Source organism: Protopterus annectens, chromosome 1.part0 (genome assembly GCF_019279795.1).
Source record: "Protopterus annectens isolate FY-2018-M chromosome 1.part0, PAN1.0, whole genome shotgun sequence".
NCBI classification, from domain to species: Eukaryota; Metazoa; Chordata; order Ceratodontiformes; family Protopteridae; genus Protopterus; species Protopterus annectens.
The window spans coordinates 1,623,939,675-1,623,965,326 of NC_056725.1; the positions used below are offsets into that span (position 1 = coordinate 1,623,939,675).

Consider the following 25,652-nt stretch of genomic DNA (forward strand, 5'->3'; position numbering starts at 1 on the left):
TGTATATTCTTAATACCAATATACATATGTGACAGGTCATTTTGTGCAGACAGACAGTGCTGCAGAACACTGTTCATATTATTTATTTATCTGTATTTGTTTATTAAACTGCCTGATTGAATCAAAGCCCATTTTTAGCAGAGACCTGGGAAGAACATTTACAATTAAAGTACAATTACAGTACATTGTACAAATGCAGTACAGACTAGAACATAGTATCAGCTAGATGATATGGTAATTGAGAGTGCTGTTAGTAGATGTTGCATAAAATTTGTATAGGGTTGATGCACAATAAAACCCATATACCATTGCACACACAATTCATAAATCTCTCTCAGACCCTTCTATATGTTAAGGTGTGGAGGCATGCATAACTGTGTCTGTATAAGTCCAGGCACACAGTTCATAAACAAATGGAAATCCACAGCCTAGTCCACACTTTGAAAACAAGTAAATGGCAAACTATAGTAAAGAGCAGGAAAGGAAAGTTAACGTGATAGAATGGGGGTGGGGGGCAGGATGCTGCAAATTCATAGCATAGCACCTAACCTCCGTATAATGGTGCTGGCTGTGCTGCATAAATAGGTGAGCAAAAGCATCACTATTCCCTGGAGTGACATTTCTTGTAAGAAGGGAAAATCTAAGGGATGCAAACTCACATCCTGGGTTACACTGCAGTACAAATAACTGCGCTGCCATAACCATACTTGCCTCACCCCAGCAGTGTGATGAAGCTGTGCTGCCACCAAATTAATAACTGCTGTACCTCAGTTTCCACAATCATGGCAACAGGGACTGAAAGTTTTATGATCAACTTCTGCTTCGAATTTTGTAGGTTAGAAGATGTAAGCTGCACCACACTCCAGCCCACTACCATGGCAGATATTGGGGTAGGGTAGGTAGTGGAATGAGGGGGAAGTGGCCTGGCATGTGCTAATGTATGTGTGAGAGTTTGTCTTTGTGCGTGTGTGTGTGTTTTTACGTATGTGTGAGTGTGTTTGTGTGTATTTACGTGTGCGTGTTTTTACGTGTGTGTGTGTGCGTGTGTGTATGTTTACATATGTGTCTGTGTGTTTGTGTGTGAGTATTTATGTGTGCATGTGTGTTTACGTGTGTGTGTGTGTGTGTGTGTGTGTGTGTGTGTGTGTGTGTGTGTGTGTGTGTGTGTGTGTGTGTGTGTGTGTGTGAGTGTGTGTGTGTGTGTGTGTGTGCATGTGTGTGAATGTGAACATATCTGCATGTAGGGGGAAGAAGACATGCTTATATTAAAGTTGGTGGCTCCATCCTTATGTTATGTCCACAATTTCTACTGACATGGCAGTAGTGCTTTTATGTGTTATGAATCATGCTACTGCCATGCTGGTAAACCATATACTTAGAGCATTATGTCTATCAGTACCTGGCAAATTCTTACATGCAATTCATTCTGTCAGAATATTTCATCAGTTTCCATACACTTTTTCGTAAAACAGGGGAAGAATGAGGAAGGGTTGGTGGAAGAAAAGTTGCTATAGAAAACCATAAGTGTAAGAATAGAACAAAAAAACTTGTAGGTGAGTTGTTGCAATGTTGTAGGTGAGTGATGTTTGCTCTGAGAGTATTGATGGAGAAGTACAGAGAAGGTCAGAAGGAGTTGCATTGAGTTTTTGTAGACTTAGAGAAAGCATATGACAGGGTGCCTAGAGAGGGGTTGTGGTATTGTATGAGGAAGTCGGGAGTGTCAGACAAGAATGTAAGAGTGGTACAGGATATGTACGAGGATAGTGTGACAGTGGTGAGGTCTGCAGTGGGAGTGATGGATGCGTTTAAGGTGGAGGTGGGATTACATCAAGGATCAGCTCTGAGCCCTTTCTTATTTGCAATGGTGATGGACAGATTGACAGACGAGATCAGACAGGAGTCCCTGTGGACTATGATGTTTGCAGATGACATTGTGATCTGTAGTGAGAGCAGGGAACAGGTGGAGGAGACCCTGGAGAGATGGAGATATGCTCTAGACAGAAGAGGAATGAAGGTCAGCAGGACTAAGACAGAATATATGTGTGTGAATGAGAGAGAGGATAGAGGAATGGTTAGGATGCACGGAGTAAAGGTGGCGAAGGTGGAGGAGTTTAAATACTTGGGATCAATAGTTCAGAGTAATGGTGAGTGTGGACAAGAGGTTAAGAAAAGAGTACAGGCAGGATGGAGTGGGTGGAGAAGAGTGTCAGGAGTGATTTGTGACAGACGAGTACCAGTAAGAGTGAAAGGGAAGGTCTACAAGAGGGTAGTGGGACAAGCTATGTTATATGGATTGGAGACAGTGGCACTGACAAAAAGACAGGAGTTAGAGCTGGATGTGGCAGAGTTAAAGATGTTAAGATTTGCACTGGGTGTGATGAGGGTGGACAGGATTAGGAATAATTATATTAGAGGGTCAGACCAGGTTGGAAGGTTTGGAGACAAAGCCAGAGACGCAAGATTATGTTGGTTTAGACATGTGCTTAGGAGGGATGCTGAGTATATTGGGAAAAAGATGCCAAGGATGAAGCTACCAGGTAACAGGAAAAGAGGAAGGCCTAATATAAGGTTTATGGATGTGGTGAGAGAGGACATGCAGGTGGTTGGTGTGACAGAGCAAGATGCAAAGGACAGGAAGAAATGGAAACAGATGATCCACTGTGGCGACCCCTAACGGGAACAGCTGAAAGATGATGATGTAACCTCCGTGGGATACAACTGACTCTGTGTATCTGCATGACATCACTGTTATTTCTGACTGCTAGCTGCAGAATGTAGCATCTTAGTAGTTACTTGTTTCTATAGCACACCACTGATTACTGATATTTAGTGCAGAATGTAAATTGGGTGTAACATCTTAGAAGTTACTTGTGTTTCGGTAGCATACCACTGTTGTTCCTGACTTTTAGTGGAGAATTCTAACTAGTGTGTAGCAGCTTAGCAGTTACTATTTTTGCCTTCATAACCTTTATAACAATGCATAATAGTGTAGTGTATGTTATAACAGCTTGGTATCAACTGCAGTTACTTTTTTGTTTTTTTATTTTCTCTGCTATCCTTGCATTTTGTGTTATTCATAGAATTGTGCTGTTTCTTACAAGGTATGCTGTGTCACCCCTGCATTCTCTATCTCAGTTACTTGGTAATCAGAGTGTTTCAGACATTCAGACCTAATATTTACCTCCTTTTCCTTTTTACTTCCAGTCCCCTCAGCAAAAGTTACATCCTGTATCTTGGCCAACCTCCAATCAACCCAAGGCTGTCTCGTTGCCCTGCACTGTGAGACCCTGCATCAGTGGAACACTAAAGTGCTTTCAGTTACACTAGTGTATGTTAGAGTTGTATTTAATCTGTCCTCCAAAACTGAAGACTGTTTCCCCTTTCACTGTACGCATGCACACTACTGCCCCCCCCCCCATTTCTCTCTTCCTATAGTACTCCTAGGTCAATTACTTAAAACTACTTTCTCTTTGAAACAGATTACCTATGTACCTGCAGCCCATACTTCTTTTGTTTTTCCCTGCAGAAGTGGTGGTCCTTTTCACCACTCTGTACTAGATTAGTAGTATAACATTTGTAGTTATTAGGTAAATACTGCACCACACTGACCTGCAATTAACTTGGCTTGGTTTTCCTGTTTTCTTTTTAGCAGCTGGCTTAGTCCATTTTTCTGACTCAAACTTGCATTACTTTGTGTCTATCCCTTCCCCCACCTTAAACCTGCACACCTCCCCACCCACTTCTGCTTAATCACAGAGGTATCAAAAAGCCTGATGTAAAAAGGCACCATCATATTCCTTACATTTTTGCACATTTAAGTGTATCTGGGTGTTTCAATCCTTGCTGCAAAGTTAAAGAATAACCTCCTGCTAACCTGAAGATGCCCCTGAAGCTGACTCCTTGCCTGGCTTCATAAAGCTTGTACTCCTAAAGTTTTTGTACTTGTATGTTGCAAAATACCTTTTTACTACCTTTCTGTAGTGCCTATAACTGCTTGTTAACCCTCCGGTGTGAGATTTAGTAGCCTACCGCAGACCCAAGGCCAATTCCTCTCTCCACCCTTTTGTCCCCTCATCCTATATCTTATCCCTTTGGAATAGCTTCTTGCCTACCTCCCCCAGCTGCTATCACTCCCCTGACCAATAGGTGGCAGTCTTTACCTACACTATATTCTAGTATTAAAACTAAGTATCCCTCAGGTCCTACACCTATTCTTTGGCATTTCAGTACAATTCTAATCCCCCTCTCTGCACATGAGAACCTCACTCTCGCTTTACTAAATCATCTACACATATCTGATAAGCTTATATACTCTGCTCCCCAGTTTTCACTTTAGTTACTTCTGTATTATGCCAAACATGAAAGACAGCTGATTGTCTTTTGGCTGGACTTACCTTACTGCGCTTGCCCGCTCCGTTCGCCCTGCGGGCTCACTCCACTCCCTTACCCTACCCCCAATTACCACCTACCCCCAAGGCACCTATCCTTATACTACTAGAAGCCACACCTCCACCCACATCAACCAATAGCTCAACATACCTCGTTACATACTCAACCATCTGTTACTAATTTACTCACTCCTTCCACTATCTACACTTTCCTCATTAAACAAACCCACTTCATATTTGCCCTTCTATAACCCCTTATTTTCTCATTACTTACATTCCTACATTCTCATTATGTCAACCCCTGGCTTACTAAAACTCTCTAATTTCCTCCTCTTGCCCATAATTCTTTCCACTCTACTTCTATCTCATAGCCTCACAGGCTACGAATTCCTAACCTCCTTTCAATTTCAACACTCCTTTAAAGAAACTTCCCCTTTCTATCAGCCTCACAAACCCACAGTAACATTACATCCTCATCAGCCTACCTTCTCCCACAGTTTCACAGATTAAACCATATTAAGTATTTCCAAACCAGAAAAATAGTCCCTATTTTATGTAAACTAGCAAAACTTTGACACAATCCTCAGTACCTACTACTACATGGCGACATTCACCCAAACCCAGAGCCTGGTAATACCTTCCCTGACTCCCATTCTTCCTTCACCTCTATTTCCCATATCCCCTCTTCTTCCTTGAACTCTCTTCTCATTGCCCACCTCAATATTCATAGTTTAAATAACAAAATTACCCAACTTCATGCCCTACTAGACTTACATTCCTTTGACATCCTATGTCTTACAGAAACCTGGCTCAAACCAGTTACTAAAGACAATGATATCATCCCTCCAGGTTATAACATCCTTAGAACTGACCGTCCTAACAAAAAGGGTGGGGGGTAGCGATATTGTTTAAATATGAACTACAGGTAACCTCACTAAACACTCAACCCCCCTCACCTAGCAATGCTGAAATCTTAATATCTAAGCTCCAAATTAATGCTAATAAATAAATATATATATATATATATATATATATATATATATATATATATATATATATATATATGTATGTATATATATCTATATACACATCATTTGCTCTTATATCCCCCCAGACAACAACATAAGTACTCTTGAAAATATCCTTAACTGGCTTTCCACATCATTCCCACAACAAACCATTCTCCTTGGAGACCTTAATATTGACCGGAACTGTTGTATTTCTGACAAACCTACATCTCACATTAATTTCTATGGCTTCTATCAAACTATCACCGACCCTACCAAAACCCATAAACCCAGTAACAAACAAACAAACTACTTTAGACTGGATACTAGTCAACAATAACCCCCAATCTTACAAAATAGGCATACTTCCTGATGATATTAGTGACCACTCTCTTACCTTTATAACTAGACAAAAGATCACCATTCCCACTCAACTAAACTTTAGAACCACCCGGAACAAAAAGACCCTGAACCTAGGTAACTTTCAAGCAGAGCTAAAAGCCTGCAATTGGTCACCCCTAAAATATCTACCTCTCAATGAAGCAGTCTCTTTTTTTAACAATACATTCCTAAAAATCCTTGAGCACCATGCCTCCTCTCGTACTATTAAAATTAGGAACAAACCTGCTCCCTGGCTCTCAAATGAGACAAGGCAAAAAATGAGACTGAGAAATAAAATCTGGAATATATGGAGAAGTACCAAAGACCCTATTGATCATTTAAACTTTAGACAGCTCAGGAATGCCACTAAAAAAATCAATATTCCTCAATAAAAAAACTATTACCTTAAATTCCAACAAACCCAATATCTAAACCCACAAAAATTCTGGTCAGGATTAAATAAATTACTCCATCCTGGACAACCCAAAACACCTACCTCCTCTAACTTGACTCATAATTCTCCCAACCAAATTGCTGATATTTTTAACAATTTTTTTCAGAAACTGTTCAATCTTTAACAAATACCTTACCACCTGTTACCACCACTGACTCATCCATGCCAACCACTGACTCATCCTTGCCAACCACCCTACCCCAATTATTACAACTGCAGCCTGTCCCAACATCTCTCATACACTCCCTACTTCTTAAGCTTAAACCATGCACTCCATCAGCTGACCTCCTCCCAGCTGAATGCCTTCAAATGGAAGCTGGAGTGCTTGCCTATCCTGTTTCCATCTTAATTAACAGAACCATTACAGAAAGTTCCATCCCATCCCTCTGGAAAGTCTCATATATTATCTCACTGCATAAGGGTGGGAACTAAAATGAACTCTCAAACTTCCGCCCCATAGCCCTACTTTCCCCCTTAGCAAAAATTATGGAGAGATGTATTCACCGTCAGCTACTTGATCATCTCCTCCAAAACCACCTGCTAGTTGACTGCCAGCATCGTTTTAGGCCTTTCCATAGTACTACAACTGCTCTGCTATCCTTTTCTGATTGCATTAATAAAAATCATAACAACAGCTTACTGTCCTCAGCCCTCTTTATTGACCTCTCAAAAGCGTTTGATATGGATAGTCATCAATTACTGTTAAACTCACTCAAATCACTTTCACTAGATACCCAGACAGTTAATTGGTTCATGTCATATCTAGGAAATAGACAACAAGCAGTCCTCTGGGAAAATAAACTATCTGCTCTTCCCCTATAACTCTTGGAGTCCCACAAGGCTCTAGTCTGGGAACCCTCCTCTTCACTATTTTCATAAATGATCTGAAAATCTCCCATCCACAAACCACCTGCATACAATATGCTGATGACTCGACATTAATATCTTCAGCCTCCTCTCCTGTTGGACTTCATTCGAGTACCCAAGCAGTATTTACCTTAGTTGAAAACTGGTTCCATCAACGCTGTCTCCTCCTTAACCCCAAAAAAGCTAAATTGGTACTATTCTCTCCCACTCAGAAGTCTCCTACTATTAACTTCACAATTACATCTAATAATGGTACTGTAATAACTCCGGACACAGCCACCAAACTTTTAGGTGTAACAATTGATCATAATCTAAACTTCGACACACGTATCAACCTAACCATTAAATCAGTTAATAAAAAACTTGGTTTCCTCTACAGACTTAAACCTTATCTCACACCTCTAGCTAGGACTGCTATTGCCTGAACTCACTTAATCTCCACCCTTCTCTATGCATCCCCAATCTATACCAACTTATCCAAAAATAATCTTCATAATTTGGAAACAGCCTATAATAACATATCTAGATTTGCCACTGGTGCCCCTTTTCAAACCCACCACTGCCAAAATCTTAAATTGCTAGGATGGCTGGAACTGCAAAGCCAGATTATTTTCCAGCAACTTACTAGTATACACACGATCTTACTCCATCCCACAGATACACCCATACTCTCTACCCTTATCTGCCCATATAAAAATCTAACAACCCTTTGATCAGCTAATAAGGTACTAGTAGCTACCCTAAAGTCCAACAACAAATCTGGAGATAGCTTGTTCTCAAACTCTAATGGTAACTCTTGGAACACTCTTTAAACTGAACTATCAGCCCTTTCTTCTACTCCACTTTTCAAGAAGCAATTAAGAATCTTCCTTAAAGCCCAATGGCTTTGCCCATGCACAAATCCTGACTGACACGTTCTCCCCTAGCAGGACCATTCTTTACTATCTGTCTTTAACATTTCAGGTGCTCTGATATTCTCTAATTCCAACTGTAGTAGCTCACCTCCTAAGGTTTGGTAAACTTTATAAACAATGCTACCCTCAAAAAAAAATGTTTTATTAATCCTTTTACTCAAAATTTTTGACTTATTTAGTATGGTATGTTGGTATGTTACTGTAACAGTACTATATAAATGTTCCTGTATTTGAAATGTTTTACCTGTCTGACATTATCTGTATTGTATATGGTCAAGATTTCTGTCTTGTAAATTGTCTTAATGTGGAGCTTTTCTCCCCAGGCCTCTGCTGAAAATGGACATACATTAAGTCGGACTATCCCGGTCAACAAAAGCAAAATAAATTAAAAAAAAAAAAACTTGTAGGTGAATAACAATGGGAAGAGAGGTGTGAAAGCAGATTAAAAGATGAAAGGTAGAATAAGTGAGACTGCTGTGTAACAGTTGGGGAAGAAAATAAAAAAGGAATAGAACGCTGGATATTTTAAAAATAAAGGTAAACTAAATTAAGGAATTTCCGTTGACACAGGAATGCCAGTACAACATGGTAAGGATAGTATTGTTGTTTCCTCATTCATTTGGTAGTTGTTTGCACCAGCGGGGTAATTCCTTTGAAGTATAAACATTTATTCTCATTCAATGTTTGCTTATGAACTTTGACCTTGAATACTTCATTGTCAGTTTAAGACAGTGACCTGTTACAGATTTTGACTGCTGTTGTATAACTTGTGCTATTGCCAAGGCATCCATTGCTGAGGAAAACAGTGGCTGTGTTCATGTGCATATTGTTAGCCATGCAAATGCATATTGATAACACAATACTGGACCCATGCATACTGCACTGTGGTGTTTTGCTGTGACTGACATCCACCATTAATATCAGCTGGCTGCAGAACTAGCCACCATGGAAAGGACTGTATGTCTGTTGTGTGATTCAGTATGCGCTATGACCCAGCTGTGGAGAAATGGATAAAAGTCTTGGAGTGACAGCAAAGTACCACCAGCGATGTACGATACCATTGTGCACAACAAAGTCAGTCTGCCCTCCAGTCATTTGTCTATGAAATGATGATATCTGTACAGTACTCTTTTGACTCACCAGTTTCTGAAAAGTAAATATCAAAATTGGTGAGTTGAGAATACTAAATGAACTAAAACAACACCTCCATACCCCCTAAATTATATATACTAACTCCATGCTCACGGCACAGTGGAGAAAAAGGTAAACATCCCCAAAGAGCACTCTGCCGGCTGGAATGATGCAACACACTGTGATGAAACTGGCTGCAAACTAAAATTTTCAAACTAAAGCCACTTGCCAACCAATACATCAGCCACCTGTATCTATGCTGTTAGGCTCTGCAGACGGTATTCTTGATTTAACTGTCCAGCTTTCACAGCATTTATGGCATCCCTGAGTGATATGACATTTGCTTAGTATGCAATTTTACAGATGTCTGCTGCTACAACAGCAGTCATTCTCAGGCAGAGCATCCACTGAATTAACCAGTCTATATAACTTACTTGCACATCACTGGTAGGTTTTGGATGGTATCTGTTGCGGGGAGGCAAAGGATTCCTGCAAATATGGTCTCCAACAGGATGTCTTAGCTGTACTCTATACTTGGGATGATGTCAGCCTGGTACATCACACACATTGTGCAGGACAGATCTTTGTAGCTTGTAGTGACTTCTTGCTTGGTCAGAGTAATAGGGCTCAGTCTCAATTGGAGTTGTCAGCATCTTTGTTTTAGGGTAGGGTCTGTGTCAACTGCACCCACCACAACTGCTGTTCACCACTGCCATTCTGAATATAATCCATATGTTATCCATTTTGTCTTTCTTCTCATGCATACTAAAACATATAATTAAGTAAATTAAAAACTGTTCAGAGAGGAAAAAGGCATTACTAAGTAAAACAATAATTTTAATTTAAAAGGTCAGTTTTTGCAGAGCTAGACTCTGAAATGGAAATTAGATAAACACTGAAAAAGTTTAGGAGAGGTGGTAGAAGTCAGCAAATAAGTACAAAAAACTTACTTGTGGAGATATAGCAATGAATTACAGTGGAAGTATAATAGTGAAAGGAGAGGTATTTCAGACAGTTTAATGGAGAATCTTGAAAGAGACTAACCAGAATGAGATTTACTTGCATTCAAAAAGACTGAAAGTGGAGATGCCTGGTCTGGTAAATAGTGATTGGAAAATGTATAGTAAACCGAGAAATGGAACTGCTGAACTGATGTCAGAGTGCTCAGAAAGGCAGGGAAAGAGGGTACAAAAATAAAACGGTGAATCAAACAGAAATTATACTTTTCCCTTGGTCTTTTTTTCATTGCCTGCTAACTATCAAGCTCTATCCCATTGCTTTTGAGAATATTCGTTCACCTTCCATTGGGTATCTCAACATGAGGGTGAGAGCCAGTCAGAGGGGTTATTATGCAGGCAACCACAGAGAAGGTGTGTGCCCTTGCATCCATCCACTGATGCAGGCTATGAGGATATTTCTAATGGCCTTAACCTCACTCTTAGTTGGCTCGTGAGCACTTGCATCACTACTGTCCCCTACTGTCCCCTCCCTGTGTGTTTGTATCTGCTTCCAGACACACATTAATGAAGACTACCATGAGTGTCTTGGTAGTGCCAGATCCATGTCATCTGGTCTTATGCCTTTTGTCATCTGCAGTCCTTCTATTGTTGGTGACAGAATGGCAGACTGGGACCACCTGCCTCATCCCAGGATGGGCAAACTGGCATTAGCCACTCATCCCCATCCTTCTTTGATTCCTTCAACACCCAAGTAATGACTTGAACCTGGGGTGTCTGTGTCATAATCAGAGATTTATCCCTATGTGCTATGGGGACAGGCAAAATGCACATATTTTTGTCATGAAGTTCAGAAACTACAGAGAATCAAAATATCTGATTTATAACAGAAAAGAAAGAGCAACACATGGGGTTGCCATCATGGTTAAGGTGTTTACTTCACAGAGACAAAGTACAGCGTTTGATCTGACCTCTGGCTATTAACTAGGTTTGTAATACTCTACAGATTAATGTAGTATATGGGAGTTAGCATCATGGTTAATGTGTTTACCTCACAGACAAAAGGTACTGGGTCTGATTCTCACATTTTATTAGGAAATTGGGTAAGCTTAAAATGACCTGCACAGGCCTAGTACTTACCTATGAAAAAATGTTGTCAAAATGTATTGCTAATTTTTTTTTTGGACTGTTTTAGTCTATCTGGCTGACATACTGAGAAGATACTTTTGTATATAAAAAGTTTTCTGCCAAGTATGCAAAACGAATATGTCAGCAATACTGAAAAATGAAACTAAACTATCCAATATAAATCAGATAAATCAGCAACTGTCAGTTCTCTGTTCTGAGTATCTCTGTATTACAGAGACTAAATGCTGTCTGCTGAAAGTCATCTCTAGTTTGCCCTGAATACATACCACATAGAATCATAGTAAAGTTTGCATATCTCATTACCTGATGTAACTATTGTTCTTTAAAGGACAGCTCCACATACCACTGTAGTCAGCTGCGTCTTTGACTTATTTTCATTTTCATCCGATAGTATTGCCTAGATATTTCAGTACCCTCAAATACTTTAGTGTCTTTCAGTTTCTTCTTTTTAAGTTCCCTGCCACCAATCATGATGGTCCTACCATCATTTTCCTAATCAAATGTGTTGTTTCAGAAAGGAATTGTCTCAACCAACATGACACGGGAGGCAAACACACTTTCTGTAGTTTTGGCTGTCAGTCACAGTTCATCATTTTACATCCTGATACTGTGCCTTGCTGAACTCAATAAAGTGCTGTAAACAGCTAAAGAGAAACTATTTTCTAAAGGCTTGGTTGTTGGAGAACTCTTTATATGAATAAAAAAAAAAAAAAAAAAAATCTGCTTTTACTGTATTTGTGTTTCTTCCTACTTAATTTTGCTTTTGCGTCATCTTAGAAGTACTCAGTTGTATTTATTACTCCTTGGTGTAACTCATTCTAAGCCTTTTAGTTTAAGCACTTGGGCTTCAGACCAGTTGTTTTACATTAGGAAGGTTTGTGGCCTGCACTGTGGTGGCAGGACAGGCAGCTTACATCCTTCTAAGTTGGGAACTGCTGATTGAGGGCTCAGTGTCTGTTATTCTAAAAGTGAATTAATTTTGGTTTAAGCACTTGGGCTTCACGACAGTTGTTTTACATTAGGAAGGTTTGTGGTCTACACTGTAGTGGCAGAACAGGTAGCTTACATCCTTCTAAGTTGGGAACTGCTGATTGAGGGCTCAGTGTCTGTTATTCTAAAAATGTAGTAATTCTAGTTTAAGCACTTGGGCTTCAGGCCAGTTATTTTAAATTAAAACGGTTTGTGGTCTGCACTCTTGTGGGAGGAGAGGCTGGACTCTGCCCTTTTGAGCTGGGAATTTCTGGTTAAAGGCTTATAGTGCCTGCATATTTGAACTGCTTCTTACTGAAATTGGTACACCTTGTTTGCTGTAGCATAGACTAGATCCAGGCCTGCTGAATCTAGCTTTATTTGTATGCTGCTTGTTTGTTTGCTTATTTCCCTGAAACGCTAATTCCACCTAAAACGCGGCTTTTCAGTGCTTCTGTGGATCCCTAGTGATATCTGCATTGCTTACTGTACTTATTTCCTTGTTTCACTTGAAATAAAGTTACTGTTTGTCATTTTCGCATTTAAGTTACCTGAAACACATTGCATTTAAGTTACCTGGCACTTGCTCACTAAAGCAATTATATAAGTCAGCACTAAAATATTAAAAGCACTACACCCTCACAAATTCTCCTTGAGTACCTCATTCCCCATTGGCCCTTTTTTTCAATTATAAAGGAATTCCCAATACTATTCTAGCATGTCCAAAGGTCAGTTGTCAATCTCCTCTCCGGTCCAGCTGGTGAATCTGGGAATCTTGAGGCAATGTTACAACTGCCTCATGTACACAGACAACCCTCTCCTCCTCCCAACAAATTCCAACACATGTGAGAGATGCAACCATATAGCCATACTGGAGGCTAAGCTCTCTCAACTTAGTACTGGTGAAACCAGACAGGAGGAGAAGGAAACCACACTCACTACAATTCCAGTCTCACATAGACCTACCACGACAGCAAACCAAACACATAAACACACAAAAACATACTCGGAGGCTCTAAATAAAAATCTGCCTAAGCAGCAGAGACCTCCAAAGCAGACACCCAAGCAACCGCTACCCCAAAACAAAACACATGCAACAAATAGCTCACAAAGCCAGTGTGCCGAACAGTCACAGCCCTTAAGGCTAAACAACACACCTGATACACTTGTAATAGGTGACTCTATCGTCAGGCACACTGATGTCCTGCTCACCAGGCTGAACAAGGAGAAGGTCATGGTGAGCTGCCTGTCGGGCACTAGGATCCGCCACATAACACAAGCACTCAGGTCACTCCAAGGCAAGTACAAATATGACTCAGTCATTGTCCATGCTGGTGTGAATTACCTGAGACGTACCTCCCTAGACTACATGAAAAGAGACATAGAGGAGCTCTCTGAGCATGTAGCCCAGGCCGGTATGACCCTGACCTTGAGTAGCATCTTACCCTCACCAAGAATGATGCCACAATATGAAGACAAGATGATCAATTTCAACAATTGCCTGTCAGCCTGGGATGACATGCTCGACAAGCCACAATGCTTCGCTAGGGACAGCTTGCACCTGTCACCCCTGGGCTTTCGGATATTGGCAAAGGCTCTTGCTACCCCCATAGTGCCTTTTTTAGGCAAGGCTCAAAAGACAAACCCACCTCCATAGGTATCACAAGGGATAAGAAACTAAGAGTAATGCTACTCAATGCCAGAAGTCTAAACCTCAAGATGCACGCACTCGAAACTCTCCTTAGCATGGAGAAAATCGATATCTGTGCAGTAACAGAAACCTGGTTCAAGGCTCCATAGAGCACCCCAGCACTACCAGGTTATACCTCATACCATGCTTTTCGACCCCAAAACTTGGACTGTACCACAAAAGGAGGGGGAGTATCAATATTCGTCAAAGATACCCACACCTCCAGGTTGGTGGCACAGCAGGAAGCATCAGAGACTATCCATGTGCAACTAACAGTGGGTAAAACTGCCTTCCAGTTTATAGCCTGCTACAGACCACCCTCCCAAACCCAGGAACCCCACTCGGCCTTCCTGAGAACACTGGAAAATATGAAGGTCTCTCCAAACACCATTATATTGGGCGACTTCAACTACCCAAACATAGACTGGGAGCATTACTCTAGCTCCAACACCCTAGCCCAAAGGTTCCTAGAATTTATAAACACAAATGCTATGGAACAACTTGTTACCACTCCCATAAGAGGGGAAAACATACTGGACCTGATCATCACCAACATGGGGACTCTATGCTCCAGACCAGAAGTGTATACCTCACTGGTAAGATCAGACCGTAAACTAATCTCACTGGATATTCACATCCCGACTCCACCCCCTGCCCTGAAAACCACAGTGAAAAACTTCTCTAAAGCAAGTTTCACACTCCTCAAAACCGAGGTGGAATCCTTCAAAGCCCCCGGGCCTGTGGAAAATACGGCCCAGACCGCAGAATCCTTTATAAATGCATTCTATGAACACCTTCAGGAATGCATGGATCATGCAATCCCAAATAAAACCAAGACCCAATCCTCCAAAGGCAGACATCCTGTCTGGTGGACCCCAGCCATAAACAAACTATACAATAGAAGGAGGAAGCTACTACATAATAGAGCAAAATCCCAAAAAGGGAAGGCATCTCTGATCAGTATTAGCAAAAAACTACGGGCACTCATAAAATCGTCTAAGGCCAGCTTCGAGAGAAAAATTGCACAGGACACTAAGGATAATCACAAGGCTTTCTTTAGTTATGTTAGGAACCTGGGTAGGAATTCCCAGACATGCTCAGAATTAGTCCAAAATGACAAAAAATACACCGAACCCACAGACATTGCCAACATCCTAGCTGACAGGTTCAGCGCAAACTTCTCACCCCCCCTCCCCACCAAAAGGGCAAATATTTATCCCAGCAGAGTGCTGCCCCCCTGACATCTCAGATGCTCAGGTAAGAGCTGCCCTCTCCAAAACAAAAAGCACAGCATCAATGGGACCAAACGGTGTCCTGGGCTGCATCCTACATGAACTCCAAGAAGAGCTAAACCCAAACATAAAACTACTGTTCAATCTTAGCCTTACTACAGGATATGTACCCAAAGAGTGGCGTACAGCAGCAGTGGTCCCTCTCCACAAAGGTGGTGCCTCAACAGATCCTGGAAACTATCGCCCCATAAGCCTGACTAGCTTAGTCTGCAAAGCTATGGAAAGGATCATCATGGACCTCATAAATAAAGATATTGGGGACCTACAGACACTGGATCCTACCCAGTTCGGCTTTGTTAAGGGCAGATCCTGCCTCTTAAACCCGGTTGATTTCTTTGAAACAGTCACCAAGGCTATTGACGAGGGGAAGGTGGTCCACACAGCCTACCTGGACCTCGCAAAAGCCTTCGATACAATACCCCACTCAGGCATTATAGATAAGCTCACTAGCTTAAATATAAACCCCTATGTCACTAGATGGGTTGCAAACTGGCTCAAGGACAGAACCCACATGGTTAGAATTGCTGGAGCCATGTCAGACTCCAAACCAGTTACAAGTGGCGTCCCACAAGACTCAGTCCTGGGACCTCTCTTGTTCGGTATATATTTCTCGGAGGTACAGGCCAACACGGAAGGACTGTGACTAACCAAGTTCACAGATGACTGCAAACTGGGCGCCATAATCCACTCTCCAGCCGACACAAGCATCCTCCAAGAGGGCCTCATAGAAACAGACAACTGGTGCCAGAGCCATGGCCTCAAGCTAAACACCAAAAAGTGTATAGTCATCCCTTTTGGCAAAAACAAAGTGCCCACAAATTACCACATAGGTGGTAATCCATTAAGTACAGAAGAAGTAATTAGGGACCTGGGGACCCAAGTTGATAGCAATCTCTCATTTGACAACCACGTGGCCAAAGTGGTTAGAAAAACATTTTATATAGCCCACCTAATCATGAAGGGATTCACATCTAGATCAGGGAAGGTCATCGTGCCTCTTTACTCATCCCTCATCAGGCCCATAATTGAGTACAATGCCCCTTTCGGGATGTACCTTACCAGACACCTGCAGCAACTGGAAAGACCCCAAAAGTACCTCACCAAGAGGATCATAGGGCTCAAACAGATGCCATATGCTGCCCGGTTAAAGAAACTCCAGCTCTACTCAGTGGCATACCGCCTGCTCAGAGGCGATCTGTGCCTGATGTATAAAGCCATGTCCAACCCGGAATTAATGGACATGCTGCACCTCAGAAAATCCAAATCCCATCGAGCTACGCGCTCGAGAGACTTGAACCTCAGCACTGAAATAAATAGGGCATGCTGGTGGGACAGATTCATAACCCAGAGGCTCCCTTCACTCTGGAATAAAATCCCAGTCCAGGTTAGGCAGAGTCCCTCATTGACTCTCTTCAAGAGGAATCTTGATGAGTGGATGGGAGATCGTAGGTTTACCCCGGGTATCATTTCTGTGTCACTGTTAGACAGAGGCACATTATACTAACCTCAAAAAAGGGCATAGCAAAATTAATTTAAAATGGGTGGCGAAAGCCAAATACACTCTGGCTAGGCTTATAAATGCCCTAGGGCAGATAGCCTAGTATGAACCTATGAACCTATGAACCTAATAATAAGAATGCAGAATGCTGGAAAACTACATGAATGAGTAAATGCAAACAATGTTGTCCAGCGATGTGTTGTCTTTAAACAGCATAAAATTAAGGATGGTGTGGAATACTGCAAGTAGCTTTCATCTGACTTATCAACTCGGAATCGACAAGTGTGATAAAAAGATGCTTTGCCTGACAATGTTGAAACATTAGCAAGAGTATGGGAAGGGGGTATGGATATTAGCTAGGAAATTCAGCCTACCTAATTTCTACAGAAGAAGATTTAAATGTGCCATAAATGGTTTTTTATCAGTTTACACAACACAAGTTAAAGTAATTCATGAAAAAAAAACACTGAGACTGCTTTTAGAGTCAGTCTTAGAAGCCAGTGACTCATTGTACAGCCATTGTAACTAAATACAGAAACATGCCACCTCATTTATTATGTTTAGACTGTGTCATCTTATAGACACATGAACTACATTGTAGGAACATGTGAAAAAAAAATGTCAGTATGACAGTCTCTATCATCATCATCATCATTTTGGAGTATAACAAATTAATATTCTAGAAAAATACTGAATGATTCCATTGTGGTAGTGTAGCGCAGAATATGAAGATATAATAAAAGTATAGTTTTTCAGTTTCTAGTAGATTTCCTTTAACTTGGTAATGTCATATAGCATAACAAGTAAAATATTATTACAAAAAGATAATTTCTTACATTGCTTCTCCTCAGGTATTATGTTTGCAAAATATGACAAAACATTTAAGGAGCAAAGAAGGTTTGCACTTACAACTTTGCGAAATTTGGGAATGGGAAAGAGATCCATTGAAGAAAGAGTTGCTGAAGAGGCTATATACTTAAATGCAGCATTCCAAATGGAGAAAGGTAATTGGCAAAGGATGTTTACACTTTGAACTGTATTAGCACTGCATCCAGTATCCTCTGGTTTCTTTGTTGTGGTATCACTGAAGCCTTGAATTTGTTAAACAGGTTATAGAAGTTTTCAAGGCAGGTGAAAAGAGTAAATGACTCTTCAATAATCAGAGATAGTGTGTTTTATTTGAGTACATACATTTCTTAAAAAAGTAAATAGAGCAGGAATTTACTTTGTGGGCCCTCTGCAGTGACTAACCGTTGGGATTTCCTTCTCTATAGCTCTCTCCTTGCCTCAAAATGGTCATGCTCTTGCTTTAGCATTCAGGACCAAGACACCTGTTGTTAGTACAAATCATGACAGCATGAATCACATTACAAAGGCAGACCAGCCACAGTATTCCTTTTTTTCTTGCTATTTCCACAGTTTGGATCTCAGTTATATGATATTTCAATGGAAAGTCCCCTCCTCAGATGTTAAAAGAAAAAAAAAACTTTTGCCATGCCAGTCACTAGCCATTATAATGGAGGCACTGTCTTTACTAACTGAGAAGAGAACAGAGCATGTAGGAGTCGCTGACATGCTGGAGCTTCACAGATTACAGATTCATAGATATCCTGAGGCTACTGAGCCTCATGGCCATTCTCGATTTGCCTCAGGCCACACCTCCTTTATCCCAGAGGGCCATACAGGTCAGTTCTGGAGTAAATTTGTGGATACTCATCCAGTAATATAGTTTCTGAGTAAAGGCTGGTAGTGAGTCACACTGCTTAACAAATACAGCTTCAACAAAGCTACCTAACAAAGGAGGACAGAGAAGTCTTAGTCCTACTCCTACCTCACTGCAAGCAGGATGTCTGCAATGACTGAAACCAATAAAAAGCAAAAAGCCAAGCTAATGATTTAACTGACTTGCAACAAAAACAAAACAAAACAAAAAAAAAACACTGAATAGTCTTCTTAAGAACTTGAATTTCAAAAGTAATCCATTCATTTATTCCTTCATCCTCGAGCTTTCATCTATATACTAATTTTGACATCTTCAGAATTGACATTAATTAAAAAAGCATGTGATAAATAGTGCAATTCCTGTCATATAACTTATATCATGTGAGTACTGAAAACACTCTAGTTAAATACTTTATTAAAAATCACTTCAAATACCACCTGGCATTCCCAGGAGGTTTCCCATCAAGTACTGATGAGTCCCAGCCTTACTTAGCTTCCAAGATTAGGTGCATTCAGGGTACTATAGCCATAGGCATCAATTAAAGCTCACTTAAAATGTGTATATTATTCAAAACTTTGACATGGTGCTCTGCCTTATAAAAAGTAGGTGTAGATTTAAAAACTAGATAGCATGTGTGCTTATAACTTAGCTGCTCTACATTTAAACAGGCTACTTACATTGACTGTTTCATTCAAGCAAGGACTGGTGATCATGTGCAACCTCAGATGTCATTTTAGTCCTTAATATTCAAAACTCACTTCCCAGTCACCAGCCGTCATATTAGGCTCAACCTTCTCTAAGACTAAAACTAAGAATTGCTTATAACTGGCATGAAAGAGCATGCCTCCTCAGGACATTTCTATGAACTCCTTTTCACAAATTGTGCTCGTACTTTATTTCCTCAAAGTCCTTTCTATTTTTTCACCATAGAAAGAATTACATGTCTCACAGCAAGCTAGATAAATTCCCCCTGTAGATGCACAGTTCATATGGGACACATGACCATGGCATAACTTTTAATGCAATTTCTCCCGTATTGGCTACATTGATAAATGGTCACTGATTTCACATCTCACATTTGAAAGTACCTCTTCTGGGTATGTTCTGGTTGTGTGATGGCTTAACACTTCCTTTGTACATAGTTTTGAAACTGGAATTCCTTCTAAAAGTAAACTGTGGGGAGTTTCCTAGCACTTCATCTTTAATTTTGAAATAAGTTGATGTAATCCAATACTTCCTCCTTAATGGCTCTAGAATTCGGGCTACAGTGCATAATCATTGCTATTTCAAAGGGAGTCTTAGCCCCACTTTTACTTATTGTAGTGCCAGCATCAGTCTTTGGTGTAGTTTACCGCAAAATAGGTCTAGACTTGAAACACCTGCCAGCTTTAATTTCACTGACTATCTGTTCCAACAAATAATATGGCTACCCCCCTTTCATGTAACACCTCAATTAATTTATCCATTTCACATATGAATGTGTCATCATCGAAGCTATCCTCGATATCCTCGCCATCAATCCTTTCATTAGGTTTTTCATTTTTTGTTAAGGGTGGCTGCACTTGAAAAGCAGAGATGAGTTAGAAAAGGCAGGTTTTCTATAAATAGTGGAAATAAAGTTACCTTTTGCTGCATCTTTTGTCAGTAGTATACTATCCCACATAAAACTATGAAAGAAAAAAACTAAAAAAATCATAAGTGTTAGGGTAGGTCAGAAATTCACATAGTAATTCATCAGGACCTGCCACAATAAATAAACATTGCCCAGGAATATCAAGTTCAAATGTCAATGGCTGGTGAAGATAGAGTTGAAAATATAGTGTTTTTTTCCTACCATCATAGCACCGTATTTGGTAAAAATAGGGGAGCATGCTGTACCCATTGCCACACCACCTATCTCTCTGAAACACCTTTAAAGTAAACAAATTTAATACAAATTCCATAAAAAGTGCAAGAATTCTGACATCTATGGTGGAAAGTGCATCAAATTCTAACATAGCATCTCTAAACTATCCCATACATGTACAGTGCAGAATGACAGAAAAATTTGTGATATCAGTGATCACAAAAAATACGTTGCTAGAAAATTCAGTGTTTGATATGCACTAATCAAGAAATAATTCATTCAAATTAAAGTCCATCATCCTCTTGGCCACAAAAATTTCATTTCAAAGTTTTATAACACTTACAGGATTCTTTTAGCATCCTAAAACAAGCATAAAATATTATGACTCATAGTATTACTATAAAAACTGATTAAAGAACCTCAGTAAAAACATTTTCAAATGCATGGAAACATAATATATGCAGACTTGACTTTTCTTTTACTAGATGCTTCAGCTGCTCTATTGAGGAATGGGATTATGGGAACCACTTAAACATTTTTAAAAAATCTAGAGATCATTCTTCAATAAACAGACAAGGGAGGGGACAGTGTTCATATGGATTATGATTATAATATATCCTCTATGAAGCCTATGATAGCAGATGCTGAAGTTTATGATAGTATCTCTAAATTATATGTTTGAAGCTTTAGACAATATAAACATTTTATTCATGATTGTTCTATAGCACAATCAATTTCAAATGAGCTATATATATATTTAGATGTTATCGCAATTAAATGCTCACTTTTCTTTCAGAGACACACAAAATACTGAACACCAACTTCTAAAACCAATTGTATCAGGATGGAGTTACTTTACTGAAACAGTGGCTAAATCTGTAGATTTATTATTGAAACTACTGTCTCAGTAAATGTAAGGGATGCTAAACAATTGTTAATGGTAGAGTTACTGGATCAAGATATATTAGTAACACTTGATATATGTGCCTTATATTTTAATACCGAACATGAGGAAGGCTTAGAAGCTAGCAGCATAATATACCAATTATACTCACTCATAATGATTATTACTTAAGTAGAATGGCTTCTTACATGCAATCTGTCTTATCTTAATAAAATATATTAGCAAAAACAAGTCACTGAGACCTATGTGTGCATCACAGGCACAAAATTACCAATGCATTTTCCTGATGTAGAATGGAAAGGTTTAGTACACACTACAGAACTTAATAAGAATATGTTAATTTTTTTTCTAAAGGCACATAGATGATTGCTTTGTCATATGACATCAATACTCATCAATGGATGAATTTTGTGGATTTATTCAACATGTTATTTTTATCTTATGGTTGAGTTCTGTGGTTGAGATGATTAACAACTTAAATGTTGTTTCATTTCTACAGTGTTAACTTATAAACAAGGAAAAATGTATAAACGACAAAACCTCCAAAAAGTGAAACACGGACTAGTTCAGCACAGCACGGACTGTTTAATGAATGTAAGCGCTTTCAGCTAAGATATTCCTCAGCCTTCTTCAGACAAAAACAATTTACAAATCACAGCAGTACTTTATATAAAAAAATATGTGCTAATTAAAACAATTAAAATACAAATTCATTAACCACTTAACTAGCTGAAAGCTTGTATCTTAAAGGGCTAATACCTATTAATACAGGCAAACATTTGCTTTACCACTCATTGCACGTTGTAAAACAAGACATATCAAAATTACTTGTGTTTTCTATTTTCTAAATAAACAATAGACTATAAACAAATAAATTGCACATTTATGAAGTTTTTAAAACTTGTCAAGTGTATCCAGTATATGACCTATTATTAAATCAAACACAAAGAATTACAATACTCTAGACTAGCATACACTAAGCTAGAAAACGCTACGCTAAAAGCCAAGCTAAAATACGGAACTCCTGAGAAAGTATAACTATGTGAAATATGTAAATAAAAATGAAAATGAATATGTATATATTAGATAAATATAAATAAATAAGTAAATATGAATAAATAAATAAATATAAATGTACATATTACCTACTTAGTTTAGCCAGTGAATAAATCACTTTGATAGTGATAACCTTTATATAAATATAGGCAAAACCAATGATTATTATTATTATACTACCCATTGTTGTATCTATAAACATAAAAGGTACATATACATGTGTGTATATATTTTCCTTTCAAATATTATGTGTAGACGAACCTAAGTAAAAATTGTGGTTTGGGAACTCATCTCCTCGATGCTTTTAGTTTGAGGATGCTCTTTATAGAGACATACTCGTTTAACCCTGGGGGTACCTGTGCGTAGGTTCTAATTTGCCAAAAGACCTCTTCTGCTTCCAAGGTTAGTTGCCATGGACCACCCCTAATGTGGGATTTAACTTGATGGACAACAGAGAACAGAAAGGAATGTTCCAGATGTTCACAAATATGCCTTGCCAATGCATTGGTCAAGTCCTTTCTACCTATGGCATACAGGTGTTCGTAGATTCTTTTCTTTAATGACCTCTCCGTTTTACCAATGTAAAATGAGGGACATTTCTTACACAGGGCTACATATACTACTCCTTTGGTTTCACAGTTGTACTTTTCGTTAATGAAGTAAGTTCTACCATTAATCTTAGTTTTATTGCCAGGTTGAATATATTTGCACTGGGGGCACCTACCACATTTGACCATGCCCATGTTGTTCCCTTTAATTTTATTTGTATTCCTTTCAACGAGGTTCTTTAAATTAACCCCTCGTCTGTATGTGAATGTTGGACAGTGTCCCACTACTTTAACCAGTGCCTGGTCCTCCACTAAAATGCTCCAATTCTTATGAATGATGTCCCTAATTATGTGGAATTCTGAACAATATGTGAAAAGAAAGTTGATAGGGAACATGTTCCCAGTATTGGTCTTTTGTTTTGCTTGTAATATTCCCCCTGCCAGAAGGGGTTTAAAGTACCCTATTTCTCTTTTATTCTGTACTTCCAACATAATGTCTTTTACTAAAGAGTCTGGATAACCTCTCATGGAGAACATTTTACATAAGTTTTCACATTCACTAATAAAATCATGTTTCTCCGAAACCATTCTTGCCGCTCTGACAAATTGCCCCTTCACCACACTTCTCTTTTGGTGAAAGGGATGGCTACTAGAAAAGTGGAGGTAGGAGTTTGAATAAGTGGGCTTTCTGTAAATCATGGATTTGAATTTATTGTTATTCTTATCCTTACTTAATTTGACATCCAAGAAATTAATCTCATCTACCCCTACACTGTATGTAAATTGAAGAAAGTTAGACATTTTCGAAATGCTGTTAATAAATTCAGGTATCTCTTCTGGTTGCCCTTTCCACGAGAAACACATGTCATCTTGATATCGAATGTACCAAGTGACATGTTGTTGATACATCTCATTTTGAAACAGCCATTCTCTTTCCCAGTATGCCAAAATGCTATTTGCAAAGCTACACCCGCAGGGGGACCCCATGGCTATTCCCGTTTTTTGGAGAAAAAACTGGTCTTTAAATACCAAAAAATTGTTTGATAACACCAAGTCCAAAAGGGTTTCTACCAGATACATTTGATCATTAGTTGCCTTTTTAAGCAACATAAAGTTTTTTGTCCACTCAATTCCCAACTGGTGAGGAATTACCGTGTACAAGTCCTTAATATCCACAACCAGAAAAATAAGGTCTGGTTCATATTCAGTCTTGTTAACATATTCCAAAAAGCCCCAAGAATCCTTACACATTTGTGATTCCTCTTTTAATAGAGGTTTAAGAATATCATCCACAAATTTGGCACATGCATAAGTGATGGATCCCCTTCCATCCACAATCGGTCGGAAAGGGGGTTCAATCAAATCCTTATGAATTTTTGGATTGCTAAATAAGGTTGGGATTCTAGGGGCTGGCATGGTCAAATAATGTAAGATGTCACAATCAATACTCCCTTCTAGAAACAAGTCATCTAGTACCCCTCTGATTTTTCTATAAGCTACATGTACTTCATTAAGACTCGACTTAAGATAGGTTCCTGATTCTAGATGTTCAAACATCTTACTTTCATAAGCATATTCGTCCATGAAAACAAGACCCCCTCCCTTATGGGGCATCATGACTCTTATTTTACATTCGTTAAGGAGATGAATGAAATCTAACTCATTCTTGGAAACATTGTTTTTTGTTGTTTTGGAACGCACATTTGAATTGACCATTGACCTTAAATCTATCTCACACAACTTTTCAAAAATATTCAAAACTCCATATAGTGGGGGGTTAAAAATGCTTGATACTTTATAGGTGTTAAGTAGTGTGGGTGTATTACCTAAACTAAAGGCAAGATTTAATTTGCGCACAAATAGCTTCAAGTCTATGATGGTGTTAACAAGCTTACATTTTTTGTCAGGGACAAAAGAAAGTCCTTTATAAAAAAAACTCTATCAATGCTTGTTCAACCTTTAACACCATGTAATTGTAGATTTTAAAGTCCCCTTGTTTGCTTGTGAGGACATTGGGTCCCCCTGTTAAGGTGGGAATCATCTCCTGCGTTGATTCCCTCTCTTCCTCCTCTGTGTTCTCCCCCTGTTGTTGGACGTAGTATTGTTGTTGTTCGACGTTGCATTTGACATATTACTGGCTCTGGAAAAACCCTGGTTATTTTCAACTTCACTTAAGGACTGGTCCATTTGATTTTGGTTGTTAAAATGTACATTATTGCCACTTGTGTTGTTAACATGGCTCCTTATTCGTTCACTCCTCCGCACAGACACCCTCTCTTGGTTCAAGGCATCGTCTTGAACCTCCGGTAAAAAGTTGTTAACAGAAGCATCATTGTTGTTCCCCCAAGATCCAGTTTGTCCTGGGGGAGGAGGGGGATAGGCCTTTTTGTTGCCATAATCCTTGATGTCCCTATCAATTTTACGTTTCTTGTTCAACAATAGCTTTGAAATAGATGCTTCTATACTGGACAAAATCCTTAAGTAGTCATACTTGTATCTACAAAAATCAGAATGTTGTTGCAAGAAAGACTCAAGTTGTATCAAGTCTTCCTGTAAACTGTTTATCTCAACACTATAGAAATTTACCAAAGATGCTAAAAATTCAAAGCCCTGTTTATCAAATAGGGCCAACAACTCTTGGTGAAAAACTGAATTGTTGATTAAACCAGTAGTAGTAGTGGGAATGTTTGCCTGTATTAATAGGTATTAGCCCTTTAAGATACAAGCTTTCAGCTAGTTAAGTGGTTAATGAATTTGTATTTTAATTGTTTTAATTAGCACATATTTTTTTATATAAAGTACTGCTGTGATTTGTAAATTGTTTTTGTCTGAAGAAGGCTGAGGAATATCTTCGCCGAAAGCGCTTACATTCATTAAAC

General features: G+C 39.2%; 1 protein-coding gene across 1 annotated transcript in view; it reads left to right on the forward strand.

The window, feature by feature from the left end:
* The window catches only part of LOC122799249 (cytochrome P450 2D15-like), a 405,628-nt gene that overhangs the window by 66,549 nt on the left and 313,427 nt on the right, over window positions 1-25,652 (forward strand). The window contains exon 4 of the mRNA XM_044068194.1: window positions 17,548-17,700. Coding sequence (XP_043924129.1) covers window positions 17,548-17,700 — 153 coding nt within the window. The remainder of the gene's footprint in view (window positions 1-17,547; window positions 17,701-25,652) is intronic.